Source organism: Diabrotica virgifera, chromosome 5 (genome assembly GCF_917563875.1).
Source record: "Diabrotica virgifera virgifera chromosome 5, PGI_DIABVI_V3a".
Classification (NCBI taxonomy): Eukaryota; Metazoa; Arthropoda; class Insecta; order Coleoptera; family Chrysomelidae; genus Diabrotica; species Diabrotica virgifera.
Genome location: NC_065447.1, coordinates 26,756,050 through 26,780,254, shown reverse-complemented (window position 1 = coordinate 26,780,254; position 24,205 = coordinate 26,756,050). Strand labels below are relative to the sequence as shown.

General features: G+C 31.9%; 1 protein-coding gene across 1 annotated transcript; it reads left to right on the top strand.

The window, feature by feature from the left end:
• The first annotated feature begins 909 nt into the window (after window positions 1–909).
• Window positions 910–22,622, top strand: LOC114326000 (uncharacterized). The gene is made up of 4 exons (XM_028274162.1): window positions 910–1,029; window positions 6,212–7,680; window positions 12,473–12,603; window positions 22,328–22,622. The coding sequence occupies exons 2-4, from the start codon at window positions 7,422–7,424 to the stop codon at window positions 22,574–22,576; spliced, it is 639 nt and encodes a 212-aa protein (XP_028129963.1). The 5' UTR covers window positions 910–1,029; window positions 6,212–7,421; the 3' UTR covers window positions 22,577–22,622.
• Window positions 22,623–24,205: the final 1,583 nt, after the last annotated feature.

Sequence of the window (24,205 nt, the reverse complement as noted above, 5' to 3'; positions counted from 1 at the left end):
ATTTGAACTAATTGACGAATCGTCTTGAAATTTTTTATGCATAATACGTACTGGCTGTCTTAACTTTTCGTGCAATATTAAAGTCTTAGTTCATTTTCGCAAAAGTTATAGTAAGATGCTTATTTTCTAAATTTTACTCTTATTTTGCAATTAGCGAAGCAACAAATAATCGGACCAAAATTCAAAACTGCCATTTTGAACCTATGCTCATCTACTAAAAGATGAATGCTCTAAATAAGATATTTAATGACCCTATTTTTTCCTGCAGCGATTTAAACGAAAAAAACTGCCGTTCTTGATACTTATTTGTTAATAACTAAAATTCTCGTCCAAACTGTAACGGGCATTTTTGTATTTATAATGTATTAGGTAGTATATGGTGCCCAAAAAACCCATTTGCAACCCGGCTGCTCAAGTGTCCCGACAAAAACCTTATTTCTCTGGACTATAATAAGTACATTATTTGTCTTGGATATTATGAAAATTGATTGAAAATATCTACCCAAATTAATGAGATGAAACTAAAAATAGATCGACAGGAGGATTCAGTAAGCCCTATGCTTTTGGATGAAGTTATCAAAGGGCCCAAAAGCATAATGCTTAATTACCCTTCCACTCAACCTAACAGGTGACAGGTGTATTGTGTGTCATTCCTGGTTTAAAGTTGTCCTCAAGCAAAACTTGAACTCATCCGGGGAAAAATAGATAGGAAATATGTCATGGATCAAATTTTTTGCAGCTGAGTGTATAACAAACGAACTATATCTTATAAAAATTATTATGAAACATTGCAAAACAACAACTGTTTATACAAATTTAAAGCAAATGTAGCATATAACGTTTCACTTATTGTTGTCCTCATTTCCAACAATGCAAATGATGCATTTTTGTATTTGCTTCTCTAATATACACGAGAATAGTAAAAATATTCACAATCAGTTAACCTGTAGTTTTGTTCAACAATGATTTTTTTGCGTGGCTTCGTTTTTATTGCAATCTTATGTACTGTTTCTGCTTTATTTGAAAATGGTGAGTATGAATGTGATTATCAATATTATTTTAACTAAAAATAATCTTTTATTATAATAAAGAAGACTGTATGACCAGTAATTAATTTTTTCTTATTCGTCTTCTCTAAATTCCTTTTACCCGATAGGATGTCGGATTTTTTTGTTGTATAGGTGTCTATTATCTTTTTACATTACTGTTTGTTTCTCGATATTATTTTAATTTCTGTGCAGTTCATCCCTCTGGCTTTACCTGCTTTTATAATTTCATTTATCCAGCTTTTTATTGGCTGTTTCATTTCTTTGCTCTTTTAGTTTCTAATATTTCCTTTAGCCATCTTTCGCCTCCAATTCTTATTTGATCATTTCTAATTTTGTGTATTCTGGTGTTCTGTATTATTTTCCTCGATGCTATCATTTGGATAGCATTTACTTCATTGAAATTTCAACGTTTTTTTGTAATAACCAAATTTCACCTGCATATGTATCTATTGGTATCGTATTATGTAGTAGTGATTTAATTTTATTATTTATTTCCCGTATATTCTTTTATTTAGCGCATAGTAGATTTTGTCGTCTTTCTTTCGATTATCAGCTATCTCCAAATCTAATTTTCTATTATGTGAAAAGACATTTCCTAGGCATTCCAATATTTAGACCTCCTATAGTTTTGGCTCTTTGTATGTTTTTGTCTTTGAATTTTTGACAATAAAAGTCATTATATTGCGTTTATTGATATCCATTGTCATATTTTACTTCTCTATCTCTTCTATCCATATGTTTACAAATTTTTGTATCTTGTGATTGTTTGAAGGACTATATCCCAACTGTTTTTTGGATGATTTTCGTTCTATATTAGTCCAGAAAGCCACTGCGCATCCGCTAGGAAAAATATTCTAATTCGGATTTTTTGCACAATCTTACTCAAAAAGGACTCCTTTTAACAAATTTGCATGTTGCCAGGACCAAAAGGTGGTCAAAAATTTTTTAAACGTTTTTTTTTTGTTTTTTTCCTAAAATTATTTTTTTTGCATGGAACAAAGTTTTCTTAGGTTTTTTGGATCATTCCAAACAGAAATGGTCTTTAGTGACTTTTCTCTAAAGTTGATAGTTTTTGACATATAAGCGATTAAAAATTGAAAAATGGCGAAATCGACCATTTTTAACCTTCAAAAACTATGTGAAAACCTTAAAATTTTAATGTTGCCAAGGTAGGTAGATATTCTTTAAACATCGATTGATAAGATCTCGAAAAGTTTTTTGCAATACAGTATTCAAAACTCCTTTGTTTTGTAATTTCTAATCACGCGTGCGCGACACCGTTGCATGTGTATACAGTATGGTGCAAATGAAAGGAATAAATTCGTTATTTCGTAAACCGGCGACTTTAAGGAAAAAAGCCGAAACAAGTCGATTTTTATTTTTAAGTTATGATATTGTGGCATATATGGTATACCAGTGACGTCATCCGTCTGGGCGTGATGACGTAATCGATGATTTTTTTAAATGAGAATAGGGGTCGTGTGGTAGCTCATTTAAAAGGTTCTTCAATTCTCTATTCAGTAATGTAAACATTTACATAATTATCTATACAGGGTGTCCAAAAATTTTTATTTAATTAAATTATTTGACAAAAAAAGAAATAGAAGGACACCCTGTATAAATAACTATATAAATGTTTATATTACTGAATAGAAAATTGAAGACCCTTTCAAATGAGCTAGCACACGACCCCTATTCTCATTTAAAAAAATCATCGATTACGTCATCACGCTCAGATGAATGATGTCACTAGTATACCATATATGCCACAATATCATAACTTAAAAATAAAAATCGACCTGTTTCGGGATTTTTCCTTAAAGTCGCCGGTTTACGAAATAACGAATTTATTCCTTTCATTTGCACCATACTGTCAGTGGAAAATAGTGTCGCGCACGCTTGATTAGCAATTAAAAAACAAAGGAGTTTTGAATGTTGTATTGCAAAAAACTCTTCGGAATTTCATCAATCAATGTTTAAAGAGTATCTACCTACTTTGGCAACATTCAAATTTTCAGTTTTTCACATACTTTTTGAGGGTTAAAAATGGCTGATTTCGCAATTTTTCAATTTTTAATCGCTTATATGTCCAAAAACTATCATTTTTAGAGAAAAGTCACTAAAGACCTTTTCTGTTTGGAATGATCCAAAAAACCTAAAAAAACTTTTTTCCATGCAAAAAAAATAATTTAAAAAAAAAACAAAAAAAAACGTTTAAAAAATTTTTGACCACCTTTTGGTCCTGGCAACATACAAATTTGTTAAAAGGAGTCCTTTTTGAGTAAGATTGTGCAAAAAATCCGAATTAGAATATTTTTCCTAGCGGATGCGCAGTGGCTTTCTGGACTATATAGATCTCGTATTTTTTATTACTCTATACATGATATTTTCGCTCTAGTATTTTCATATATTGATTTTAATGCTTACATTAGTTTATTCAGAGTTTTAGTTTGTTTTAAACATTTGTCAAATATTTTTCTGTCTATAGCCCGATCAAAGAACAATCTGACCCCCAAAAAAAATAAAGGAAGGATGAAATTTTGGGAATAGATAGTTGAAATTAACTATTGTTATATAAGAAAAAATTAACAATTCTCCATCCCCTCCATTTTACAAAAATGGAGGGGAATACCCCTTCTCGGGGGTGAAAAATATACATTCAAAATAAGTCCAGAATTGGATAAAATGACTAATTGAGTTGTCTAAAAAAACAATTTACAACTTTACTTTTCCCTATTTGAAATTGGAGGAAAAGTCCACTTTTCCATCTAAACCAATTCTTTCACACTGAATTACTACTAGTAACTGTCCAATTTTGCTCTTTATCAAATTGTCATTATATGGATCTTTAATCACAGATTACAGAGGTGTATTCAACTAATTTTGACCAAAAAGTGGAAATGTCCGGTTTGGCATCTAGACCTCTCAATTCTAAGCAACTTTTGTTTATAGAGACCAATGTTTTCCCTAACCCAATACTTTTCGAGTTATTTGCGAGTGAATATGTTCATTTTTAACAAAAAAAAAAACATGATTTTGGACGGTTTTTGGCAAATAACTCAAAAAGTAAGCATCTTATCGAAAAAAATATTCTTAGCAAAAATATAGCTTATACAAAAGTGAAAAAAAAGGTGTATGTATGAAGTCTATAAACTAAGTAGAAGCATAGTTGTAGCTAATGAAAAGTAGGTTCTTCTTCGTCAAATTCCAAATCGAATATTTCAACGTGAAATAACCAAAAAACTGAGCACTTTTCGGGGAAAACTCGTTACACCTTTTTTGAAGTGTTAAAAAAAGGTTTATCTTTGTTTTTAAAAGTGAGTTACGCTCAAAATATTGTTGGCCCCTTTTATTTTTTGGTAAAAATAATCGCGAAATCTCCCCTTAAATACTTAAACACTTTAAAAAAATTATAATGAGTTTTCCCCGAAAAGTGCTCCGTTTTTTGGTTATTTCACGTTGAAATATTCGATTTGGAATTTGACGAATAAGAACCTACTTTTCATTAGCTACAACTTTGCATCTACTGTGTCTACAGACTTCATCCGTACACCATTTTTTCACTTTCTTATAAGCTATATTTTTGATACAAATATTTTTTTGATACAAATATTTTTTTGATAAAATACTTACTTTTTGAGTTATTTGCGGAAAACCGTCCAAAAACATGTTTTTTTTTTTTGGTAAAAATGAACATACTCGCAAATAATTCGAAAAGTATTGACTTGGTGAAAAAACTCTATAGAATAAAAGTTGCTTAGAATAAGTCATTTTATCCAATTCCGGACTTATTTTGAATGTATATTTTTTCACCCCCGAGAAAATATTTTTCGCCCCCGTATTTCCCAATTTTTGTAAAATGGAGGGATGTAGAATTGTAAACTTTTTCTTAATATAATAATAGACAATTTCAACTACCTATTCCCAAATTTTCATCTTTTTTTTTATTTTCTTGGAGGTTTTCGGAAAATTGTGTGTTCTTTGATCGGGCTACTATTGTATATCAATATTTCAATTCTGTCTCTATTTTTCTTTCTTTTTCAGTACAAAAATATTATCCACTGCTTGTCTCTGTTTTCTGAACACCGGTTGTTCTTCTTCTAGTTTTTTTTTTTAATCTTCGTTTTTATTTATTCTACATTATTTTAGTATACACATTAAACTCCACTTGTACTAGACGTATCGCTCTATAATTCACCCAAAAATTGGTTGTTTCCCCGTACTTATAAATTGGTAAAATAATATTATTTTCCCCATTTGTTGGTATTTTATCTTTCCGTCACCATTTCGTGTGGTTTCGTTTATCTTGTTCTATTTCCTTTCACTTTTGACCTCATACCTAATTATTTGATCTTATTTTTGCTATCTTTATCTTCATTTAAGCTAGATTCGGACACTGTTTTTTGTGGCATGTCTAAGTTAATTATTTTTATATGGGATTGAGCCACATTTATTGGTGGAATGAAAATTACACTTTTAATTAACTAATGTTTGACGTTTTGATTTCCACTCCGGACATTGTTCTAAAAAAAGAAAATAATAATTATTAATTAATTAAATTATTTTAAGCTCTTCCAAAATTCTTCTCAGATTTTTATTTCGCATCTCTCACATTTCTTATATGTATCTTTTCCATGATTCTTTTTATTATCGGTGATAGCCAGTTTTACTGGGTTTGTCCACTACATATTTGGTTCGTTTTTGGTTTTTCAATATTTTCTTATGGTAGGGGAGCAAAGTGTGCTAAATGTGCAGTCACTCGAGCGCTTTGGGGACCTATTGGGTTGTGAAGAGTAAAGAGTAAAGAGTCGCCCATTCTCGAGAAAATTAATTTATTCCAACTCAAACGTCCTCACTGTACTATATGTAATATATGTACCTAATGGTAGGAGAGCGCAAGCGGGGATTTTTGCAGTCGAGCGCGTCAGAAAATCACATGGGGAGAAACCTTGTACCCTATAAATAATGTACCTTATATTTGCTCTTAATACAGGGGAGTTTCGTTAAGGGAGGTCCGAAAAAAAATCTATCCTTAGAAAACTCAAAATCGTCAGATTAAGATAATGTAAGTTAAGTACATGCAGAACAGTGTATATTTAAAAAATCTGACAATTTGGAGGACCAAATGAGCAGATTAAGTACCAACCGTTCTACTTCTTCAGGTCATGGAGATCTTCTGCGGACTAAAGGAAGAAAAATAGTAGCAACAAATTGGAAATGGCGGCGAAAATGGAAAATGGACCAGGACCATAGGCCACCCAGTGAAGCTCTAGATGAAAGTCAGAAGGGGTGATAACACACAACGACAAAATGTGAGTAAGAAATTTAGTCTATTTTTATCAATATGCTTCCTGTCGATGTTTTTTTTTTAAATATGTATTATTATTGAATACCGAATTTTTATCTTTGCGATAGAAGTTAATTGAATTTATTTAATTTAATAATTTATTAAAGTAATCAGAAAAGTAATCATTAAAACAAATGTAAGATTTAAGTTGTAACTTTATTCTAAGTTGTAAATTAACTAGTTGAGATAATGTAAATTGTCATTAGAAAAGTTCAGATTAAATTTTGGCGGAAAATAATGGAAGTATTTGTTTAAGAATAGACAATATCTTACAGTAAGTGTTAGTATTAGGAAAAAAAGACACCTAAAAGTGAAATTTTCTTTAGATACCTATCTAGCAAGAGACATTAATTTTTTTTACTATTAAGTATTGTAGTTAGTAAGGAGAATAATAAGAAGATTGAAATATGTAGTAAAAGATATGAATTAACTTTAAAGTAACGCTAATTTTTTTTTATTGAGTGATATAGTCAGTTATTAGGAAGATTACACAGAAGTTTAATAAATTTGAGAATATTAGATATTTGATAGATTCAAGATAATATGTTATAATTATTTAGAATAGGTTTTATTCACTGCTTGTGAGGTAAAATAGTGAAGGGCATTAAAAGACTATAGTAATTAAAAAGACATAGAGACTCAAACATTTAATGAAAAATAAAGATTGATACAATAAAATAAAGCGGTACATATAATAGGTTTAAAATAATTTTGTAGGTAAATTTAGGTTTGTAAATATTGTAAAAAAATTACACTGGTAAACAGCAAAAAGTAAGAAAGAAAAATGACTAAAGATGATTTTTTTTTATAAAAGGGGAAAGTTGCTAAACTAAGGACAAGGACCACAACGCGTGGTATTACCTTTAAAAATAGATGGCAATCCTGCAAACTGAAGGTGATTAAAAGTAAATAGGAAACGGTAAATTAATCCAACGTCTTTATTTCATTTTACCGACTCCAGCCAACCCAGAGTTGGCGATCTAGACCAGACGAAACTGAAGGAACTAGGATGACATTAGACGAATATGGGAGAAAAAACATCCAAAGACGAGATCCAGGACAACGGAGTCGTGAACAGCAACTTTGTGGTGACGAATAAGGATATCAGACCGGATGCAGAGCTAAAAATATTACTGTATATTATCACCGCAGTCTTAATTAATAGGGTCTCACCACCTACTGAGGCTGTTATGGTCCCTATGGAAGGCAAACAGGAGAAATATGAAGAGAAGCATACACTGTGGGATACCAGCGAGATCGACAATGAATTTAGATGCTTAAGTGGTGAGTCTGTATTGTCTGTTTTTATGATACTTCCTTAAACGATTTCATATTATCATCATTATCATTCACCCCGGATCTATCCACTGCTGGATGTAGGTCTCCCTCAGTCTTTTCCATGTATTTCTGTTTTGTTGTTTGCATTAAATTTTTGTCGGTGCGTTTTATGTCATCAGACCATTTGGTTGGCGGACGATCTCTACTTCGACATGCTTCTTGTCTTGGTCTCCAGTGTGTTATTCGCTATGTTCATCTGTTATCCGACATTCTACGTATGTGCCCCGCCCAATTCCACTTAAGGATCATAATTCTTTCTATGACATCTGGCACTCCTGGGGTCGTATTTTCGAATTCAATCGAATTTGTTCACATACGAGTTAACTCGAATGAAAAATTTCGTAGACGAATCTGAATCTGCATTTTTGAACGTCCTTCGAAATGCTATACGCATACGAGAAAAATTTGCACCGGCAACACTGCAAATTCGAACAACATTGGGCTTAACTATGATACTATAAATAACGAGATAGTATCTTACCGTAGCTCAAATACGTCCGAGTTCGCGCAAGATGACGTTACTGGAGACCGGAATTTGAATTTGAAAGCAACATACCATTAAACTTCAATGTATTCGAAAACAATTTAGTGTCGAGATTCCTGTCAAAATAACTGTCAAAAATAAAATATAAAATACACTTAGCTTACAACCGCGAACAATTCAAACTAATCGGACATTGCGAATGATTACAAACCATTACGAACTTGCCGGTCTCCAGTTACGTCACGACTTCAGGATGTGTAATATATTATCTTGTTATTTATAGTATCGTGGGCTTAACCAGTGATGCACATTTTGATAGATGTATGAGATTATGTTTATATAGCGATGATCTATACGGCACCATGTTAAGGCTTTTAACATTTTTGATGACTTATTATGTCAAAAGCCTTTTCGTAGTCAACAAATATTAGGACTAATGACTTGTTATATTCAACACTCTTTTCTATCAAGTTCTTAACTACTTGTAAATGATCATTCGTGCCCTATCCCGCCCTAAAACCTGCTTGCTCTATTGGCTGATAGAAATCCAAGTTACCTCCTAGCCTGTTGGTAATAACTCTTGCGAATAGCTTATATACTTGTGACAACAAACTAATGGGGAGGTAGTTTCTAAGGTCGCTGATATCTCCCTTCTTATGAAGTAAGATTATTTCCGCGTTGTTCCACTGCGTCGGTGCTATCGCTTCGAACACATTTATTGAACAATATAGCAAGTGCCTTTAAAAGTTTATTTCCTCCTAGTTTTAGGCTTTCAGTCATTATTTTGTCTTCACCTGGGGATTTATTGTTCTTCATCTTTTTAAGTGCATTTTTAATTTCGTCAATAGTTAAGTTCGGCATTAATTCTGAGCCTTGATTCTCTATTTTTGGTAAAGGGCGTCTTTCATCGGAGTCACATGTTTCTCAGAGTTGTATGTAGAAATCTTCTACTGTCCTCACTATTTTTTTCTTATCAGTCACAATGTCATCATTTTATATTATATCATTTATTAATCTTGACACACATATGAAAGAAAAAGTATACAAAACATATTTACCAAATATATTGATACACGAACAGATTTTGGATTCGGTATAATTTTGGGTTGCTGTAGAGAGTGCCACTTCGAATAGAGTACAAGCAATTCCTCGTCAACTGAGTACTAGCCAATATTAATAAATTAATAAATGTAGGTACTCATCTTCTTCTTTAAGTACCGTGCCCAAATTTTTGGCGTGGGTAGCTTCCATAACAATTTGCCGATATTGTTCTCGATCTTGTGCGGCATGTAACAATTGATCTGCTGATAAGCCAGTCCATTGACGAAGGTTTCGGAGCCATGAATATTTCTTCCGACCAATTCCTCTTTTTCCGTCGATCTTTCCATTGAGTATTAACTGCAGCATCCTGTATCTGCTACCTCTCATAATATGCCCCAGATATTCAAGTTTTCTCTTTTTTATCATCTTCATTAAGTCACCTTCGCCTTGACCTACTCTGTTTAAGACTTCTCTGTTTGAAATGCGTTGAACCCAAGATATTCTGAGCATTCTACGATACGACCACATCTCAAAGGCTTCTAATTTGTTCATCATGTTAACCTTCATGATCCAGGTTTCACATACATATAGTAATACAGGATACACATAACATTTTAGGAACTTGATTCTTAGTTGTAAGTTCAGCTGAGAGTTGCTCAGAATAGATCTAAGTTTCATAAATGCTCCTCTTGCAATTTCTATATGAGTTTTAATTTCTTCATCCGGATTTAGTGTCTCGTTTATCCAACATCCTAGGTATTTAAAATGGTTAACTTTTGTTATTGATTCATCATTAACAATTAGTTGCATAGGGCCGACGTTTGTTTACTAACCACAAGTAACTTTGTCTTTGTTGCATTTATGTTAAGTCCGTTATTGGAGCATTCTCTAGTGACTCGATCTATAAGGAATTGAAGATCTTCGATATTTTCAGCCATGATCGCGGTGTCGTCTGCATATCTGATGTTGATAATAGTTTCTCCCCCGATTCGAACTCCACATTGTCCTTCCAAGGCTTCATTAAAATTTATTTCTGAGTATACGTTAAACAAAGTTGGGGATAACACACGACCCTGTCTGACACCTCTTTGAATGCAAATTTTGTCTGTTTCTTTGCCATCTACCAGAATAGAAGCTTCTTGATTCCAATATAGATGTTGTAAAAGTCTCAGATCTTTATCATCTATTCCAATCATTTCTAGATTAACAAACAACCTATCATGTTGAACTCTATCAAACGCCTTCTCAAAATCTATAAAGCAGACGTAAATTGGTTTCTGTACTTCCCATGATCGTTGAAGTAATGTTAACATTGAGAACAAAACTTCCTTTGTTCCCAATCCTTCTCTGAAACCGAATTGTTTGTTTCCCATTGTCTCTTCACATTTCTGCTTGATTCTATTAAGAATTATCTTAAGAAGTAGCTTGAGAGAGTGGCTCATGAGACTAATTAGTCTAAAGTCTTTACATGATGATGTATTAGGCTTTTTTGGGAGTGGAATAAATGTAGACTCTATCCATATATTTGGCATCATACCAGTCTCGTATATATGGTTATAAATGTTTGTTAGTTGTGATACATTGTCGTCATCCAGAAGTTTGACCCAGTCTGATGGTATTTGGTCAGGGCCTGGAGATTTCCCATTTTTGCTCTGTTTGATGGCTTTCTCCACTTCTGCTTTTAAAATACTAGGACCAGTATTCGTATACTTTGTGGTGTTAAGTGGTGGCCTCGTATCCAGGAAAAGTTCTTTTATATAGTTAGTCCATTCTTCCTTTTTTTCATATAAGTCGAGAATTATTTTACCTTTGGAGTTTCTCATAAAGTGAGGAGTTCTTTTTCTCCGAGTGTAGGTAATGTCTTTTAAGATATGGTGTTCCTAATTAGCTAACCCCATCACAAGGTAAATGCACCCCATTTACCATATGGTCAACTCAGAGTTTTAATAGTTGGTCCAAGGTTTACTTTTCGAGTAGAAAGATGTGTGGTCTCTTAGATTGATATACTATAACATCTACCTCGTGTTATCACATTTTTATGTTTTTATAATTAAATAAACGTATCATGTAATCAACTTTTAGGTATGTGGCGAGTTTTAACTACTCTCAAGACATTTCACTGATGATGGTCCGACTGAACCGAAAACGTTTTGAAGATATTTATAATCCATTTGGATACTTTGAAAAATTTTCTTTTTCTTCTTTTTCTTTTACTGTACTGTCTATTGAAGAAAAACGGTACTCCCTGTGTCTTAGGTGTTTGTTTTTCCAAACTGTGTCATTTAGACAACCAGCCGTTTCTACTGGCTTCAATTATTTAGTCTTTTACCTCTTCTTTGATATTGTTGTCGGCTGATAGATTATTATCAGTATTTGAAAGTCATTACTTTTGTATAGTTTGATTGGTTAACTACAATGTGCACCTTATTGGTTCTTTGGCTATTACTAAGCTTTTTGTTTTTTGGGCTGATATTTTCATATTCATTTATTTTACGTTAATGTTGAATTCGTGCAGTAATCTTTGTAGGTCGTCTTCGCACTCTGCTACTAACACGGTGTCATCAGCGTGAGTATTTTTATCTCTCTATCGCCCATTTTGTACCCTCCTTTTTTCTTTACTTGTTTTATTATTGCATCCAACACAATGTTAAACAGTTGAGGACGTAGTGAATCTCCTTGCCTGATTCCTGTGTTTGCTTCTATGGGTCTGTTATTATTCCATTGACATTCATTTCTATTTTATTTATTACATATATGTTTTTTATCAGTTTTATGATATCGAGTGGTGAATTTTTGTCATATAGTAGGTGTATCACATTTTTTAATTGCATTCTATCAAAGGCTATCTCTAAGTCTTACTTACTTACTTACTTAGTCCTAAGCCTTTCTACCTTTAGGTGTAAGGCTGGTGGAGTTGAGTTTGGCATTGTAGTCTCCATGCTTTCCGATCTTGCGTTAGGTTTCTTGCACTTTCCAATGTCAATCCCTTCTTCTCGACTTCTTTCCTGATTTCATCTACCCACATCTCTAAGTCTATGAAACAAAAAAAAATGGCTGGCTAATTATATTCTAATGATTTCTTCGCAATTTGCCTTATCACAAAAATTGGATCACAAACGAAAAATTTTAATAAAATATGTCATCATACGTAAGAAGGTTTTACTTCATTGTGAGTTAGTTTATATTTATATCTTACCTCCAATTTTATTTTAGAAATTTCTTTGAAATGCACTGGAAAAGTTTATAAGAATGTAACTTTGACATCTTACTATCCGGATTATAATGATCAAGATCACGAGCATGGATATCAAGACAAACAGGGGAAAAAATTAAGAACATTGCAGGTAGGATTACAAAAATAATTAATTATGCTTAAAATTTCTGACAAATATTTTGATTATATAATATATTCATCAAACGTTTTTTTCCTACTACTCCAGTCAATGAGAGCAAAAACAGGATACCTATTACCTCCGAATTCTATCCTACGGCATGGATTTTAATTAAACTTTGGGAGTAGCCTTTACTGATCTCCTAATTTAAAGTCTACTCTATGCATATGTGCGCTTTTATCTTGGAGGTGGTTCCCACCCTTTCTGGGGAGTGAAAAATTTTTTGGTCAAAATAACCACGGAAGTGGCTAGAAAACCTAATTCTAAGCAAAAAGTATTCTATAATTTTTTTTTGAAAACTCAATACTTTTTAAGCTAAGCGTGGTTGAAAATTGGCCATTTTCATTGAAAAAGTCACCTTCAGACGGTTTTTTACGAATACTTCAAAAATTATTCAACTAACGAAAAAACTATATAAAACACTTTTATTACTTATGAAAAACCAAAGAGATTCGTTTCTTCATAAATCTTCTAGTTATAATACAAAAATAAATATGGTGGATAAATAGAGATTTTTTTTGGTGCATGCTCAGATCATGTTCAACTTGAGATAACAAAGAAATGGTCGATTTTAAGGGTATAATGCTACCAATATCTTTTGAAGTGCCTGACAAGACCTTTAAAATGAGCAATTTTACATTTTACATTCAAACTGGTGGATGCGGGGTTAAATATACCTACAGTCGGAAAAATGAAAGAATACCCATGAACGATACAAAATCACTTATTTTGTATTTGCTGCCTTTTTCTATAAATAACAAACGTTTGATATAGAAAAAGACAGCAAATACAAAATAAGTGATTGATGTGATCGTTCATGGGTATAGGGCTTTTCATCGATTGTCAGTTGTTTCGAGCTTCTGTCATATGTTGTATAATCCGTGTATAATATTAATATACACGGATTATATGAAATATGACAGAAGCTCGAAACAAATGACTGTGAATGAGAAGCCCTATTCTTTCATTTTTCCGACTGTACTTATCATTTTTCCTTAAAATATATTAGTCATTAATTTTTTGGCACCATATCTCGCTTAGTTTGAATGTAATCAACATTTAACACTGCTCGTTTTAAAGGTCTTTTCAAGCACTACAAAAAAACGGATTTGAGCATGCACAAAAAAATCTATTTTTACCTACCACATCTCCTTTTGTATTATAACTAGAAGATTTATAAAGAAATGAATCTCTTTGAATTTTCATATAATAATAATAATAAGTCTCCCTTTTTATACTGCTGACGCGGCTTTGGGATTATAGCAGAATAGTCTGCTATATCTAGGGCCTACGTTGTACAAGGAAGGTAACAGGGCCAGTGCTACGCTTCAACCGCCTATTATTACCCCTGGTTTTACCCAAGGTACTCATTTTATTCAGGCTGAGTCGACCTGGGGCCTATAGACATTTTTAAAAATGTGTAACTGTTCTCGCCGGCGCTTGGTTTCAAACCCCGGCCTACCAGCATACCAGTCAGACATCCTAGCGCTGAGCTACGCCGGCTGAATTTTCATAAGCTATACAGTCAGAAAAATGAAAGAATACCCATGAACGAACATATAAAGCACACTGAATTTTCCTGTCACCGTGTCACAAAGAAAATTGCCCAGTGCAAGTACATTTAACAATAAGGATTACATGTACTTGCGGTGGCCAATTTTTTGTGTGACATGGTGACAGGAAAATATATCGTGTTTAATATGTTCGTTCATGGGTATTCTTTCATTTTTCCTACTGTAGAAACGTTTTATATAGTTTTTTTCGTTACCTGCATAATATTTAAGGTATTCGCAAAAACGGTCCGAAAAGTGTCATTTTTCAATAATAATAATAATAATAATATCGTATGGCATTTTTGCCGGGGAGATCCTTTCGGACAGGTTCCATCGGCCATTTACATCTTTAACCCTGTTTCAAGTAACTAGTGCCGATGTACACTAGCCCAGGGGACCGACGGCTTAACGTAATCTCCGAGGCACGGTGAACAGCTCGTATTATTTTTAGAAATGAAAAATGGATTGTCTGTGCCGGAGCTCGAACCAGGACGCTCTGGATTATGAGGCCAGTTGTCATGCCGCTGCGCTACGGCTGTTCACCCTTCACATTTTCAATGAAAATGGTCCATAGTTTTGTCAGGTTTTTGCACCACTTCTTTAATTTGTATATTAGACCTTTCATCATTAAACAGTTCCTTAATATACTGTTTTCATCTGTCCATTTTATCCTAATCAGGGCCCTGATTCTAAATCAAATTTTGACCAAAAACAAGTCGCTTTCAATATGGCGACGGTTGAAATGCGATTGTGCGAGCCTTGTGGATTTTAGTTGAACTAACGATGTGACGTCATGAAATAGCGACTATCGAAATTAATAGCGACTTTAAAAAGGGTGTTGATATTATAATTTCGACTGTCGAAATTATTTGACACGGAGATGAATGAATGGCCAAAAGCGAGGTTAGGTTTAGTTTAGATGTGTTTTGTTTATTTCTTGCAAGGAAAACTACATAAAGCAAAAGGTATTATAATATAGCTGCGTTTAATTGAAATTTGCTTGTTTTGAGGAATTGGATAGAATAGTATTAAATTAGAAATATAATAATTGAGAATGTCCACAACATGAATCATCAACTCAATGAAAGATATAAGGTAATAATCTGGGAAAATTGGTAAAAAACAAGGAAAATTAATTACCAGCTATTTTATTGTTGGACATGCTGAAATCAAATCTTAAGATTTCCTATATTATGTCCACTTTACATCAACAATAAATTGAACAAGAAATTGACAAAGTTATTCAAGGCCAAATTTGTCGTGTACAAAATGTATGGTTTGTAAAAGAAAATGAAGGAATTTGATGAAATAGAATAATTGGATATGTTTTATTTTGTCAAATTTCTTTATTTTCTTTTTATTCACGGCAAAATTGGATGTAGAATTGTTTTTTGTATAAGTCAAATTTGACCTTGAATAACTTGTTGTCAATTTCTTGTTCAATTATTGTTGATGTTAAGTGGACTTTAGTAATATAGCTGTGCAAAGTCCACAGAAAGTGTGCTATTTTGTTTATAAACAAATTAGCGCTCCGAAATCTTTTTTTTTTATTATTGCTCTATAACTCCGAAAATTTTAACTTTAAACCAAAACACTCATATAAAAATTGACAGTAATTTAATTCTGCACATTGATAATTTATTCCAATTTCCTTCGACGGAAATTTTCCTCGGAAAATTCGGGTTTTCCAAACAAAATCTTTAATTTTCAACTAAAATTTGAGGGAAGTAATTATTTATCAATAATTAAATAATTTGGTGACAGTGACATAAATCTTTTTTGTTATGAGTGTCTTGAAGATATGAAAATTTGTATGTACAAAGAGGACCGGAATTAAAAGGTATCTAATGGTTCAAAGATTAAAATCCTGTTGTTTATAACTCTGTCGCAAATGCCGGTCAAATTTGACCGGTTATACCTGGAATCACTCCTCGCAATTCATTTTTTTTTTCTTCGAAAAGGGCACAGAAGCCGTGCTCTTTTCAACAGCGTTAACTTAATTTAATTTAATCTAATATTTTCTGAGGGGTTCTATTTGTTTATAAGCCAAAAAAATGTTTCCTTATAACATTCCTGAGACCGCTCAAATGGTCCAATTTCAATCCTGTAAGGTACGTTGAATAGGTATAGTGCTTTTTTATACGAAAATCATAGTTATTCTGGTGTATCATAATCTTTCTGGTTATTATTTCGACCGAAATTTTTTAATTAACATTTTAATTATTGCTAAACTATTGGTTAGATTGTCGCCGGTCTCCTGATATACAGAGAGGGGCTAAATTATGGAATAAATTCATTTTCTCTAAAATGGACGATTTTAGAGAAAAATCCCAAAACAGGTCGATTTTTATTTTTAAATTAAAGGGCCTAGCCGGGTAAGATGATGAAAAGTGCCCCCAACTCGATTCGAATTCCATATAGATCACAGTTTAGCATATATAGTGAAACTAACTTTCTAAAATTTTTAGCCCCCTAGGTGGTCATGTGACCCACCTAGAGCCTAATTAGGCTTTTTATGTTTTTATTTTTTATCTCAGCCGCATCGAGAACTAGCGAAAAACTTTAAATAAAAAATTTGTAAAATTTAAAAAGTTCTGTGCAAAAAATTTTTTTTTTTAATTTTTGGCGGAAAATTTAAATTTTAGAACGATTTTAAAATTTTAAATGAGTATAAAAAAATAACTAAGAAATTCGTTCTCACGAAAAAAATACATAACGTGTACTTTTGCATAATAATTCATCCTGAATTTTTTCCAATTTTTAAAATTGGTGAAACGCACCTTCAAAAATAAAAAACCGCATTTTTTCGGTTTTTTTTTTCGTTTTTTGATACAATTTTATACATATTTTTCAAAAAAGGTAACACCGTCACTGGAGCAGGTAAAAAATTTAAAAAGAATTGGGGTTTGCTTAATAAAATTTTTTTGTAACACCATCCATTTTCAAGATACAGGGCGTTAAAGAAAACAAAATTTTACACATTTTTTACGATTTTGCCGAAACTACTGGCAACATTGTAATAAAACTTGGCGGGTTTTAAGAGGTAGTTATTGTGCAAGGTCCCTATACCATAGGTTGTATGGTAACTTTGACATTGACAAATGAAATATTGTCATCGTGACGTCACCCAGACGATCAATTTTACGAATTATTTGTAAACATAATAGGATATACGTGGTTTGGAGGCTATATTTTGTTATTAAATATCGTTAGTGTTTTAATTTGTGTTTATATCTTGAGATATAATGTATCTATAGATATCATTAAGTGTTTTTAGTATAATAACTTAAACCCAAAACTCTTTTACAAGTGTTAAGATACATTTTAATGTGTTTATATTAAGTACCTACTTACTTACTGGATTTTCTTTCTGCTGTATTGTATAGTAAAGGACATTCTTGTATAGAGACATTACAGTTCTGTAATGTCTCTTGCGGTTCTTCAGCTTAGACTTATTGAACAATATATCTAATTAAGTCTAAGTATAGATAATAGATCTATTATATGTAATTGTTTCATATAAAATTATAACAAATATTGCAGCCATCTGAAGATCGTTCGAATAAACAATAATTATAAACTAAATGAATATATAAAATGGGGAAAATTCCCTTTATTGCACTGAAATTGTATTTTTTTTATAATTTATGTTAATGTAAAACTTCACAGGTACCTATTGAATGGAATCATAATGTTTTAATAGTTTTAGATATTAATAATCCAGTACCTAACGTAATCAGATGCTCTTATGTTAAACTTAAGGGAAAAACTACTAATTTTGATACATAAATCTTTAGTTGAATCTCTTTTTCACCATGGTTTACATGTTAGGAGGAATTTATAATAATGTACTACATGCATTATCCCCAATTCAAAATTATTATATACCTACTCAAAATCATTTAAACAAGTAAATTGTATTCAACCCATTATTAATATACCTAGGATATTTGAATGATTTAGTCCCATATATACACAAGAAAGAATCTCCTTCTGCTTTAATTAAGTAGTAATGCTATTCTACTGCATATATTTAATTGCAATTATATTCTATGATTTTTGTAACTCTACAGGTATCTACCACATTTTTTAAAGAATATATGAAATAAATAGTCATTAAAAATGCAAACGTATTTTTTTTTAAATATACACATTTTCAATACATTCCTACTTTCCGAGTTCATTTCAATGAGTGAAGTGAATGCATTTGAATGCAGCATTCTGGGTGACGTCACTCCCGCCATTAGATTCTCGACGCTGATTGGTGGAAAGTTACCATGCAACCTGTCTATTTATGAACCTTGGTTATTGTGCATGTTTTGACATAAAATTAAGGATTTGATATTCATCATTGGCGCGCTTAGGGGTAATGGTCTGAACTTTTCAAAGAAAAAAAGATGGTACGCCACTGACATGTTTCAAATTAACAATCATTTTTAAATTCCTCATTCAATTTGAGATAAAAAAACTATCTTTTCATTTTTTCATACGAGGCGCCGTTTTGCTGCAAAAAATAAAATATCTTAACGCTTCCAAAGTATTCGAATTAGTTTTTATAATGGACGTACGAATTTACGTATGTAGATGTAGAAACTACTAATAGAAGTTCGAATACTTTGTAAGGGTTAAGATGTTTTATTTTTTGAATAAAAATGGCGCGTCGTATGAAAAAATAGGAAGATAGATTTTTGTCACAAATTAAACGAGGAATTCAAAAAGGATTGTTAATTTGAAATATGTCAGTGGCGTACTATCTTTTTTCTTTAAAAAGTTCAGACTATTAGCCGTATACGCGCCAATGACAAATATAAAATTCTTAATTGTATGTCAAAAAATGCACAACAACCACCTCTTAAAACTCGCCAAATTTTATTACAATGTTGCCAGTAGTTTCGGCAAAATCGTAAAAAATGTGTAAAATTTTGTTTTCTTCAACGCCCTGTATATTGAAAATGGATGGGACTACAAAAAATTTTTATTAAACAAACCCCAATTATTTTTCAGTTTTTTACCTATTCTAGTGACGGTATTACCTTTTTTGAAAAATATGTATAAAATTATATCAAAAAACGAAAAAAAACCGAAAAAATGCGGTTTTTTATTTTTAAAGGTACGTTTCACCAATTTTAAAAATTTGAAAAAATTCAGGGTGAAATATTATGCAAACATACACGTTATATATTTTTTTCGTGAAAACGAATGTCTTAGTTACTTTTTTATACTCATTTAAAATTTTAAAATTGTTCCAAAATTTAAATTTCCCGCCAAAAATAAAAAAAAATTTCTGACAGAACTTTTTAAAGATTACAATTTTTTATTTAAAGTTTTTCGCTAGTTCTCGATGCGGCTGAGATAAAAAATAAAAACTTAAAAAGCCTAATTAGCCTCTAGGTGGGTCACATGACCACCTAGGGGGCTAAAAATTTCAGAAAGTTAGTTTCACTATATTTGGATCGATATATATCACATATATATGGAATTCGAATCGAGTTGGGGGCACTTTCCATCATCTTACCCGGCTAGGCCCTTTCTTGGCATATATTTCAAACTAGTGACGTCATCCATCCGAGCGTGATGACGTAATTGATTATTTTTTAAATAGGAATAGGGGTTCGTGTTGTAGCTCATTTACAAAGGCGTTCAATTCTCTATTCAGTATTATAAACATTAATATCATTATTTATACAGGGAGGCCAAAAAATTTTTTGAATTAAATTAATTGACGCAAGAAGAAGAATGCATGTAATTTATTTAACTCAAAATACATTCTATTGCTGTCAGAAAATAGAAAAAATGTTTATTTTCCAAATAAACATTGCTTTTAGCTTAAATTAAATGTTCAAACTGCCAATAGGTAGGAGGGAGGCTGTTTGTGATTTAATTTAAGCGAAAAGAAATGTTTATTTGTGAAATAAACCTCTTTTTCTATTTTCTGACAGCAGGACAATGTATTTTGAGTTAAATAAATTACATACATTCTTCTTTTTGCGCCAATTAATTTAATTCAAAAATTTTTTTTGGCAACCCTGTATAAATACCTAATTATATTAATGTTTATATTACTGAATAGAGAATTGAACGCCTTTTCAAATGACCTACCACACGACCCCTATTCCCATTAACAAAATTATCGATTAAGTCATCACGCTCAGATGGATGACGTCACTAGTATGAAATATATGCCAAAAAATTGTAATTTAAAAATAAGAATCAACCTCTTTCGGGATTTTGCTCCAAAATCGTCCGTTTTAAAGAAATTAATTTATTCCATAATTTAGCCCCTCTGTATAATCTACTATAATAAATCTTTCCTGTCATCAATTATTTAATTATTGATAAATAATTAGGTACTTCCCTAAAATTTTAATTGAAAATTGCAGATTTTTTGGGAAAACTCGGATTTTCTGAGTAAAATTTTTGTTGAAGGAAGTCGGAAAAAAAATAACTTTGTGCAGAACTAAATTACGGTGAATTTTTATTTGAGTGTTTTTGGCTTAAAGGAAAAAATTTAGGAGTTACAGACCACTAATTGAAAAAAAAAGAAGATTTAGGAGTGCTAATTTGTTTATAAATAAAATAACACACGTTCTGCGGACTTGTCATACCCCATATTACTAATATATGCAATCTTAAGATTCGATTTTAGCAATAAAATAGCTGGTATAAAATAAATAATTTTTCCCAAAAATGGCATTTTTTCGATAATTTTCCCAGACTATCAACAAATTCCAATAAACCGGAGCACCAACCCAAATTCTGAGCAGTCTCAACATTATAAGGTTAATATCCCCAGTTGTAACTAATATCGAAATGAATAAGAATCGCTATACTCTGCGGCTGTCATGGCGGTGTCGAAATGAAATTGCGACTGTCGAAATGAATTAGAATCAGGCCCCAGAATAATCAAATGTTGAATGGGTTGCATATGTGAGTTCATTTTAAATGAAGTAAAGAAACACAGACTTACTCACAATCATTTAATTATACTTCGACGACCGGTTTCGATCTCTACAATATTCAGATCATCTTCAGGTCGGCGTTACAAATAGTTAAATGATGCCGTTACAAGGGATGCTTTGTATGTTCATCGATAACATGTTTAAACGTCCATATTATGCTAATAGGATAGCTAGGTGAGGGACTGGGTAAGCGGACATGCTTCGTAGGTCAAAACACAGTGAATTGGAATGGATCCTGAAGGCAGATGTGTGATGTGAAATAGAGACAGATGTATTAGTTATGAGAAAGAGAATGTTCGGATGGAAATGTTCATAAATGCAGCTAAGGTGTAAATTGACTTATTGTAAACACTAGTACGATTGTGAAGGTCTTTGCTGGCAAAATGACAAATAGGAATAAATTTCAAGTTTGTATTGTTCCCGGTCACAGGACTACGGGATGTCAGTTAGTTTGTATCATTGTAGGTGCCTAACACTAGGAAATCTATGAAATGTACAGAACTATAAGAAAAATTAATTAGATAAAAAGAATGTCAAATTAAAATTGGTTGAAAAAACTGTAGAATATTAAAGGTGATCTGAGAAAGGAAGGGGTTTGTTTAAGCTATTTTATGATAGTGTATGTTCAGAAAGAAATATTGAATAAATAATTACAGAGTGTAGGCACTTACATTGAGAAACCTTACACCTTAGCTGCATTTATTAACATTCCCATCCGAACGTTGTCTTTCTCATAACTAATACATCTGTCTCTGTTTCACATCACACATCTGCCTTCAGGATCCATTCCAATTCACTATGTTTTTACCTACGAAGCATGTCCGCTTACCCAGTCCCTCACCTAGCTATCCTATTAGCATAATATGGACGTTTAAACATGTTATCGATGAACATACAAAGCATCCCTTGTAACAGCATCATTTAACTACTTGTAACGCCGACCTGAAGATGAGCTGAATATTGTAGAGATCTAAACCGGTCGTCGAAGTATAATTAAATTATTGTGAGTAAGTCTGTGTTTCTTTACTTCATTCAGTAATAATCAATTTCCTTGATATTATTGTTTATGATCTGAACTGCTTCTTTATTTTGATGCACTATTGCTGCATGTTATCATTTGCCATTTTACTTTTCTAAAATAATTAAGAGAGTTTTAACTTGTAGGATTACATAGACAACAGAGCAGATTTTGTTACCTTAGCTATGGACGAGATTATAGGAATTCCATATGGAACTAAAGTGTGCATTCCAGAACTAAACCAACATTTTGGCCACAGAATTTTAATCGAAGTCCGAGACACCTCCTATGATTTATCTGGAAGTGGTTTTACCAGGGCTGATATTTGCGTTAGAAGTGAAGTTGATAGTTATGATAAAAGTGTGAATAGACTGGTTAATTTGGTTTTCATGTAAATCAAATATTTGGAAATTTGAGTATTTAAATCTTTTGAAATTAAAATGTCTTTTATTGTACGCAAGAGATAACTCTAGGAATAATCCAACTAGGTACTGGGATAAGACGTGGATTCCCTGAGTCGCGAGAATAGACTCACCTTGTTGCGAAATGTTCTTTTGTTACAGTTAGTCCTGTCCCCAGTGGGGAGTACGACGCCCTCCTTAATTCAGATTTTTCACAAAACAAAACATGTTTTTGTATTTTTTGGATCATTCTAAGCAAAAAAAAAGAATGTGTGTGTACTTTGTACCCACGTAAGAAGTTATACTTCTATTATATGATTTCAACGAAATCAATATACTTTAAACAGTTTCTCTACTACTTTCCAAAAATTGTTATTAAAACAATACCAAAAATTAAAAGAATAAAAGAATAAAACACACACAAACACATTGAAAAATGCCGCAAACGATTTCTGAACAATAATTGTTGCCAAAAATTTTAATTAAATACGTATTTTCTGAAAAAAAAATATAATAATATACTTACAATCATAAAATCTATAAAAAAAATAAAAATAATAACAACTTGCTTGGGGCTTGAACCCACTTCATGTCTACCGCGCCGTACGAGAGTTGAAGTGATTTCCTACTACACCACATTCGCGTATACGTCATGTGGGAATATACACAACCTAAACGTTTACACCACATAAACTTTTTGACATTTTGTTTATTTATATGAATCAAATTATTAGTTTGATTTTTGTCGAATTAAAATACAACAAAATATAGAGTAAGGAAACGATATATTAGATGAAGATTTGTAGAAAGTTTGTTCGTAATCAGATTATGTAAATTAAAGCATTGCCTACTAATAGGTAACTACATTATTTTTTTACATTTTCCAAATAGATAGGTATGAAGATAATTTTTTATTGGAATACAACTGAAACATTTAGAATTACGTACCTGCGGCTTTTCAAAACTATTTAAAAAGTCACTATAATTATAAATTTGATTTTATTTCTGTCCTCAAAACAATAAAAACTAATACATATATACAATATTTTTGTTTAACGATAACCTCCATATTGAACAATTATTGACAGATTATTTCAACACCCAATCAGAGCCCGTATCACGACTAATACCATACTGTCGGTGTGCTCATGCGCGCAGATCAATAAAATTTCTTAAAGAAGTATAACTTCAAAAATGTTTTTAAAAGTTTTTTCGTAGGATGCATAGTTGAACGGGATGCGTATAAACGCGGTTGAACTTTCAAAAAATCGAAAAAGTGCAATTTTTGAACCCGAATAACTTATGATGATTAAAAAATAAAATAGCAATTCTGCTTACCGCATTTGAAAGTCCAAGTCAAATTCTATCGGTTTTGATTATTTTCATTGCTAAAAATTAATTGTTTTATTATTAAACAAAGCTATAAACACATAGTGATTGAATTATGTTTTCAATGCATTTCTCATTTGAAGTCGAACGAGTAGGCGCGCATACAGACAATTTCTACGTAGATTACGTACATTAAAACGCATGCATTGGGCACGGGAAACACGTGTTTATAGCTTTGTTTAATAATAAAAAAATTTATTTTTAGCAATACAAATAATCAAAACCGATAGAATT